The 9385-nt window shown below is 33.7% G+C and overlaps 1 protein-coding gene across 3 annotated transcripts in view; it reads right to left on the reverse strand.

Moving 5' to 3' along the window:
* The window catches only part of LOC107738027 (insulin receptor substrate 1-B-like), a 58732-nt gene that overhangs the window by 7013 nt on the left and 42334 nt on the right, over window positions 1-9385 (reverse strand). Inside the window, exon 3 of one of the 3 annotated variants that reach the window (XM_016549691.1) lies at window positions 7867-8558. The exons of the other annotated variants lie outside the window; for them this stretch is intronic. Coding sequence (XP_016405177.1) covers window positions 8533-8558 — 26 coding nt within the window. The 3' untranslated portion in view covers window positions 7867-8532. Of the gene's footprint in view, window positions 1-7866; window positions 8559-9385 lie in introns of those variants that run through there. 3 annotated transcript variants of the gene reach the window in all.

The raw sequence follows: 9385 nt of genomic DNA on the forward strand, positions 1-9385 counted from the left end.
CTGTAGCGAATCCATGTGTTTTTTAAAGAAAAATACGACGTACTACGTCATCTGCCGGAACGGCTTCCGCGTACGACAGATACCGGAAGTGACTGCTGACTGCAATGATAGAGCTTGGAATAGCCAGGACAATTTTTTATATAACTCCGACTGGATTCGTCTGAAAGAAGAAAGTCATATACACCTAGGATGCCTCTGGGGTGAGTAAAACACAAGCTAATTTTCATTTTTGGGTGAACTAACCCTTTAATGCACTTTAATTGTGAGGAAGTAGTGTTGAGGTCCAACAAAAGATATACTGAAGTATATTTGATTGTGCTAGGTACACTTTAAATATCTTGCATTTAACGACTGATATTATAATTAAACAGAAAATGGTTGTTTTAAATTGTAGTAATATTTCACAATACAACTCTTTCTACTATATTTTTATTAAAATAAATGCAACCTTGGAAAGCATAAGAGATTTAATTCAATAACACTATTTATCATTCAAAAACAACATTCATACAAAAAAGTCTTACTGACCCCAACTTTTTGAATGGTACTGTATGTATGGGCTAAGTTAAAAATACTCTGTGGACAAAACTGTTACCAGAAGTCCACTAGGTCAAACACCCTTTTAGAGATGTCCTTAAAGACACAAGTGATTAAAATGTAACTAATGTGTTGCTTTAAGAATAAAACAACAACTGTTGTTTGGAGAATTTCTGCACACAAATTTTGGCCCTTTTAATAGGAATCCATGTGATCAGGACTTTTGCGTGAGGGCAAAAGATTTCTTCATGCAGATTATGCATCGGGTTCAAGTTGGTCAAGTGGATTAATCAAGCTAACCAACAGAAAGCTGCTTGGTTTGAAATGATATGAGCTGAGTGTCATACTTTGCTACACTACTGACAATGAACATTTTTTGGCTGCAAAATTTCACTGAAAATTTGCTTAAATGGCTAGAATCTTACGTGTAGTTGTAGTAATCACAATTAACATTATACAAAAACACTAGAAGTCTATGGTACTTTTGACAGCTAAGAAAATGTGTGTGTGTGTGAGAGAGAGAGAATATGTGCTCACAGTTAGGAAGAGTTTTGCTCTGGGTATTAAAAGGACCCAAGAGTAAGCAGTACATTTATTGAGCAATGCTGACTGAGCCCTTTCAGAGCTTCAGTTTTGGACTGAATTTGCCCCCCCCCCCCACACACACACACACACTCACTCACTCACTCACTAACTCACTCTCTCTCTCTCACACCAGTTTACTTAGCTTTAAATATGTTTCAATTAGTAAAAGCTAAACCAAACAGCTTTTGAATTTTTAGAACCACAACATGATTTGGTTTATATATTAATCATTTCTCCAAATGAGAACCCTGAAGGGAAGTTTTGTCAGACTTAGCTCAATTTTTCCCCAAAGTATAGCTAAATAAACACACACAGGCACATACCCTTGAAAGCCATGCCAAAATACAGATCCAAAATGCTGCCTGATCAAATGACTAATTATTAATAGGCATTTACTTCTCTAGTTTTTTCCTTCCCACCATCCTCCTCTCTTTCTCTTTCACTGTCATTCCCCCTTTCCCCTGCAAGTTTAAGGTTTCACGCTGTAACTTTATTCTGAAGAGCTTCAGCGAGAATTTGTGGCTAAGTGCCTGGTCAACACACATACACACAGGGCAACAGGCAGCGGAAAATATTTATTCATGAGCAAAACAGAAAAGACTGTGTCGTCCCTGGCGCATCTATAAATGAGGGATGAACAACCAATACATTCTGTCTTTCTTCCACTGCTTGTACTTTTCTTTTCACCTATCTGTCACCTTAACAGGCATCACACAACTAGACAAAGATTTTGGACTTGTATCATGATTTCACAATAGGCTCCAGCATCCATGCAATCCTATGTATGACAAGCAGATTAGAAAACAGATGAATGTATAGAAAAACAATTAATAAAATATCAAAACAAGTGCCATGTGCAATCAAACAATATTTTTGTCAGAACTAAATTATTAACTCTTTAATACTAAACTTAACCAAATAGTCTCAATGGCATTTTGGTGGATTTAATCCTACATTAAATTAAGATAAAAATACTTTGATATTTTATAGTTGTTAAACTTAGTTTAATATGTCCATAATTATATATATATTTATATATATCATATATTTAGTTTGATAAATGAAAAGTATGCTTATGCTCTTTTTTTTTTTTTATCTAATGCAATGACATACACTAGTATTCAAAAGTTTGGGGTCTCTTATGCTTACTAAGGCTGCATTAATTTGATGAAAAATACAGCAATATTGTGAATTATTATTACAATTTAAAATATTTGTTTCTATTTTAATATATACTAAAATGTAATTTATTCCTGTGATGGCAAAGCTGAATTTTCAGCAGCCATTACTCCAGTCTCCAGTGTCACATGATCCTTCAGAAATCTTCTCATATGCTGATTTGCTGCTGAAGAAACATTTCTTATTTTTATATAAATGTTGAAAACAGTTGTGCTGCTTAATATTTTGGCACAAATCATGATCGGTTTTTTTCATGATTTTTTGATGAACAGAAAGTTCCAAAGAACAGCATTTATTTGAAACAGAGATTTAAAATAGAGACTCTCACTTTTCAACCAGTTTATGCAATTTGTGCAAGTTAATTTTTTTTCAAAAAGGGAAAAAAACTTGCTGACCCCAAACACTTTTGAACAGTAGTGTATACACATTTGAAAGTGTGGCTTAAGTGTTCAGATACTATTTGGGGCTGCTGGATGTTGAAAAGAGAGCTCGAAAGGCCGAGAGGGGCTGGGAAGTAATACAAGAACATTTTTTTTTGTCTTGTCAGGGTGGCTCGTAAAGCATGTCACATAAGCCCTCCAGTATTTAACCTGCCAACACACACACACACACACACACACACACAGATTGCAGATTTTCAGTTTGGATGCTTTTCGGTGATATTAAAAGTACTTAGTAAAAGTACTTAAAAGTACTTTTTTTGCATTGCTGTCTTGCTCACACACACACAGACAGACAGACACACACACACACACACACACACACACAGACAAGCACACAAACCCATACAGAAATACTTCATCATTCACAGAAAGAGAGACGCATAAATCAGATTAGAATAACACATTGAACAGAATCAGCCCAGGTATGGCATGTTTAATATAATATGTAAAAGTGCTGAGTGTTTGTTTCTGTGTGTGAGACGGTCACATTCGGACTGGAGCGCTGGGGAGAGACAGGCTGATTTAGTTAATTGAATGTATGGGAGTGTTACATAATTTAGCCTGAGGCCCAGTCTGTTCTTTTAGCTCCCAACAAGTTTAAACCAGTCTTCAAGGGCTACACTCACAGAACACAATCTGTCTTACAAATCCACAATGTCCAACTTGGCTTATTGATCTACTGTAGCTGCATGAATGTGCATGCACACATATGCGTTTAGATTATTGTGGCTTTGATTGGTATAATTAAGATTATGATAACATTCAATAATTCATTACATTTCAAAAATGTAATCTAGTCTACAATATTTAACAATTTACAAAAACAAACAATAAATACATCAAAATTGTATAAAAATGTACTTATAAAAATGCTAATTTTATACAAGAGATAAAGCGTAAATAAATAAAATGTATTGTTAAAAATATTACAGCATCAATATTAATAGTTATAATTAATAATATTATAATACATATTTTGTTATACTGTATATTACATTTACATTTAGTCATTTAGCAGACGCTTTTATCCAAAGCGACTTACAAATGAGGACAATAAAAGCAGTCAAAACTAACAAAAGAGCAACAATATGTAAGTGCAAATGACAAGTCTCGGTTAGCCTAACGCAGTACACGTAGCGAGGTGTATATATATACATATATATATATATATATATATATACATACATACATACACACAAACAAGTAGATAGAATAGAAAAAATAGAAAGCTAGTGTTTTGTTGTTTTTTTTTTAAATAAAGAATAAAAAAGATAAATATAGATAAAGTAGAATTAAAATAGAATAGAAAGTGTTAGAGTTAGAGGGTCAAATAAAGGTATATTTATTATTATATTATATTTATTAAAGTATTTATATTAAAATCTAAATATTAAAATAAATAATTATTATAATTATTATTATATATTTTATTTTTCAATTATTATTATTATTAACTACAACAATAATAAAGGAAAAAAATTGTCAAATTAATTGCAGATTTTCAGTTTGGATGCTTTTCGGTGATATTAAAAGTACTTAGTAAAAGTACTTAAAAGTACTTTTTTTGCATTGCTGTCTTGCTCACACACACACAGACAGACAGACACACACACACACACACACACACACACTAAACTCCAGACTGTGGGAAAAATTATTAATTAGCCGACTTTAATCAGTTTTGTTTCCCATAGGTCCAGTAACCATAAGCTCTTTACACACAAGCCTAGTTAAAAGTGGAATTGAACAGCAAGAAAAAGTATATATATATATATATATATATATATATTGTGTGTGTGTGTGTGCTCATGTGTTTGGTGTTTACATTTGTGTGTTTGTGCAGAGAAGGCCAGATCGCATCTCCAGAGTGTGAGCATACGTTTGAGGAGGGCAGTCATGGACAAAGACAGAATTGAGCAACTGAACTCTGAAACAGAATTAGAAATATTAAGCAATATCAAACATTGCAAAAGAACAAGCAGAAGAGAGACACGATGTACTGCACAGGGATATTAATGTTCATTACAAAAAGTTTGGTTTTTGTTGGTTTTTACTGGTCTTGCTGGTCTAAAAGCCTGCCTGAGCTGGTCTTCCACTGACCTAGCTGCTCTCCCAGCTTTCTCAGTTGACAAGTGCTCAAAACCCCTCAGAACAGAACAGACCAGTCTGACCGGGTTGAGAGACTAGCTAAGCATCTCAGGCTGTTGGCAATAATTTTGTACACTTAAATGGCAAGGTTATGAAAAGCCAACAGTTCTTATACAGCTCAGATGAGAAAAACTATTGAAAGCTGCCTAAAAACAAACAAACAAACAAAAACTAAATGCTGTAGAATTTTAAAAGAGTGGTTTGTCTGTAACTTTTTTGCATCTTCAGCAAGAATGAAGTATCAGCAGCCTCTCAAATGTTCACAGTTTAATCAATTGTTTTAGAATGAATGTATCTTATTAAATGTCCAGAAAAAATTGTAATAGTGTATATAATAACTTTCGATACAGTAATAGTGTATATAATAACTTTTGATACATTTGATACAGAAGAGAAAGGGAAAAACTGGGTTTAAAGAAATGTAGTAATGTTTTTTTAATGACACTTATTGTGTAGGTGAGTATAATCTAATTAGTGTTTTTTTATAGAGCTGTAAACCCACACTCAGACACACAAACACACACATAATCTAAGACCGGAAGTCTAAACAATGCTTTAAGCCATTTAACAAGATTAAGAAAATATAAAGAGAAGAGACAGTCAGAGAGGGTATGTGAGCTGATTTTACAGATTACTGTTAAAATCCCATTGACTGCTGAACCAGTTTGTTCCCGCAAGAACACCTTTAATGAAAGAAAAACCTTTGGTGCAAAATAGGCCCACATACACACACACACACACACACACACACACACTACTGTTCAAAAGATTGGGGTCAGTAAGATAAAAAAACCCCCGAAATGTATACTTTTATTCAGCAAGGATGCATTAAATTGACCAAAAGTGACATTAAAGATATTTACAGTGTAAAAATATTAAAATACAAATATAGTCAAATAAGTATAGTAAAAATATTACAAATATTAAAAAAAAAATATATTTTAACTGCTTTGCAATTAAATAATCTTGTAAAAATATACCACAATTTCCACAAAAATATTAAGTGGCACAACTGTTGTCAACACTGATAATAAAATGTTTTTGAGCACCAAATCAGCATATTAGAATGATTTCTGAAGGATCATGTGACACTGAAGACTGGAGTAATGATGCTGAAAATACAGCTTTGACATCACAGAAATAAATTACATTTTAAAATATATTCAATAAGAAAACAGCTATTTTCATTCAGAATATTTCACAATATTATTATTTTTCTGTATCTTGCAGTAGTGTAGTGTACACAAACTAGGAATAGGTTACAATCATCAGATTTTATCTGTATAGTTTTTAGTTGTTGTATTTTTATCTGCAGTGATTTTAGTATCATTCTTGTACTTTTAGATAGTTTGCACTGTAAAACTTGCATGTGCTTTACATTTGCTGGAACAGCATTCACATTAAAACCATTTATGCATTTGTAAGGCAGTGACAAATTAATCAAATAAATATTAGTTAGAGACTTAAATGCATTGTTTTCTATTCCGTTTCACTCTGTCTAGCTGTTGCAAAAACGAGTCTTATCTAAAGTCCCCGGAAGAAATTCGTCTGATTGGAGTCATGTAAACCCGAAAACAGTCTGATTATACAGACTTCCTCAAGAGAGATTAGTTACCTTCACTTCTTGTCCTTCATTCAACCCACCCAACAAGTCCATTTTAAATATGTGTCCCTAATGCAAACACACTTACGTCTACAGCTGCAGTACGAGATCTAATCTACTGTATTTTTTTCACTCAGGGTGTGTGAAACTCAACAGAAGTGCTTACTGAACAATGCCATGACCTGAAGAGAGATGTAACTAAGAAAGATGAACAGCACTGAACACACACCCTAACATGCCCTGGAATAGCTAATGGGAGTGGGTCTTTCCATTACCTTTAACCTGTGAAACTAGATCTGAAGAAGACTATGTTTACTCCAGTTTCAGCAAAAACACACACACACATGCTCATTTTTCTACAAGTCCATAGGTCTTAAAGAGAAACACAGTCATTTTGCCTCCAACGCACTCCTGTACCCACAACATCAAGCCTAAATAGAAATAGCGAGAAAAAATGCCCTGACAGAACCGTGTGCCCTTATTGCTCCTTTCCTTTTTTATCTGCCCATCGTTCTGTCTTGGCTGTCTCAGCTGACAGCCTCACTCTCAACGGAATGAGCCCTGTCAGGTCTGAGATAAAGAGATTATTCACACACACACACACACACACACACGCTCACACATGCACTTAATGGAAATGTACTGTACCTCTCTGAGATTACGATGATCGGTCGATTTGAAAATGTCAGCTGATTTTAAAACAACGCTCAAGACAGACGCTCTCACTATGTGATAACATTTCTTGATCTTGTATATTGACAGAATGTTTTTTTATTTGTATTACTAACAAATTTAGAATTAACACAGCCAAATTTGCTGTATAATTTCTAGCTTTTATTAAAAATTAGGCTTAATAAATAAACCATATTTTTTGTACATTTTGTAAACAAAAGTAAATATCTAATGAAAAATATAAATGCATTTGTTCTTATGCATATAAAGATGATTTCACTAAAAATACAATGTGTATATATATATTTTATTTTTATATTTTACTTTTAATATTATATATTTTTCATTTTGTGAATTAGCCCACAAGCTGATTTAAATATAATTTTCTTAGAGTAAAATGAACAATATTAAAGTTAAATTTAACTCCATCAATGTTGAATTAACATGGCAAAGTTTGAATAATTTCTAGTTTTTATTGAAAATGATGCTTAAGCCTTAAACAAATATTTTTTGTAACTTCTGTTTGTAAACGAGTTAATGTCTAATTAAAAATTAGACACATAAATATAGTTCTCAAAAATTCAATGCAATTTTTTCCTGTGGTGAAGCCAGTGAAAATGAGAGCCAGTGACCCAATGAGGTCAGAAGAAATAATCCTGGTTTTTAAGCCCTGAAATAAAAAAAGATTGCATGGATGGATGACAAAAGAAAGAGGAAAAAAGATGAGGTGAAGAAAAGTGCCAGAGGAAAAAAGTGGACAAAAATAGACAAGATGTTCTGAAACAAGCAGTAAAAACGGAAGTGAAACTTGAGCAAGAACTCTCTGAGGTCACAGAGGAAGAAAAACCGAGGCATGGTCATATGCGTCTCCATGGCAACCATGTGTATCTCTGTTTCTTTGACGCAATAAGATGGCAGATCAAACTCGACAACACTCTAACTCTTGTTCTTTCTCTCTGGCTCCTTACTGCCTGCATTGTGCAATTGAACTATTGAAAAAAAGCTGAATGAGCATCACATGGGTAAATGCTATAGGTAAAGTGCAGCAGGACTTTCAAATGCATATTCAATTCTAGAAAATGCAATTGAACATCTTCCCACAGAAAAGGGTGAATATGATTCATCCATGTGTGCACAGGTAGTTTCAATCTCTCATTTGCTCAAATGTGAAAGCAAGCGAATTCATAAGCCAGTTACATAAAATTATGTGTTTTTGCATTACTGTGGTAGAAAACCTCAGGGCTCAGTTACCTGTGCAATTAAAGGTATTTAATTTCTGTCATTAATTACTCACCCTCATGTCGTTCCAAACCCGTAAGACCTTTGTTCATCTTCAGAACACAAATTAAGATATTTTGAAATATCTTACTCTCGTGAACACACAGCAAAGACTGACATGGAAGAGAAGAAATTGTTGAATAAAGTCTTTATTCTTGTTTTCTTTGCACACACAAAAGTATTCTCGTAGCTTCATAAAATTAAGGTTGAACCACTGATGTCACATGGACTTTTTTTTTTACGATGTCCTTACTATGTTTCTGGGCCTTGAACATGGTAGTTCCATTGCTGTCTATACAGGGCCAGAAAGCTCTCGGATTTTATCAAAAATATCTTAATTTGTGTTCAGAAGATGAACGAAGGCCTTATGGGTTTGCAACGACATGAGGGTGAGTAATTAATGACAGAATTTTCATTTTTGGGTGAACTATCCCTTTAAATCAGATGTGTTATTGACAGTTCAACTAACTTTAATAAATTTGCTCAACAAGATTCTGTTCAAACTGCTGCTTCGACACAAAGAACGAAAAACATAGTATTTTTTATCAAATGTACTCCAATAATAACTTTTTATAGTGTGGAACTAGACATAGCACCTCACGTGAAAATAGCTAAGAATGCATATTTTACATATTTTACATCAATGCATAAAATAAATCTCGCATATGTAGAAGTTTTTGCTATGAAATCCTTGCATACGTATGTTTTAGGCAAAATTTCTCTCTTTTTCCCTTTCCCTCTCCCTTGCTCTGCTTAAAACAGGGATCGAGTTGTCTATTCATCCTTTACACACTGAAATCCTCCCATTTCCTCTCTCTCCGTGCAGTCAATGGGAGATTAAGCGTCAAAAGACAGTAGCCCTGGGCTCTAGCTGATGCTACTCTCTCACACACACACACACACACACACACACACACACACACAATAACCGTGAAATAAA

The sequence above is a fragment of the Sinocyclocheilus rhinocerous genome, unplaced genomic scaffold (genome assembly GCF_001515625.1).
Source record: "Sinocyclocheilus rhinocerous isolate Xijiao unplaced genomic scaffold, SAMN03320098_v1.1 scaffold494, whole genome shotgun sequence".
NCBI lineage: Eukaryota > Metazoa > Chordata > Actinopteri > Cypriniformes > Cyprinidae > Sinocyclocheilus > Sinocyclocheilus rhinocerous.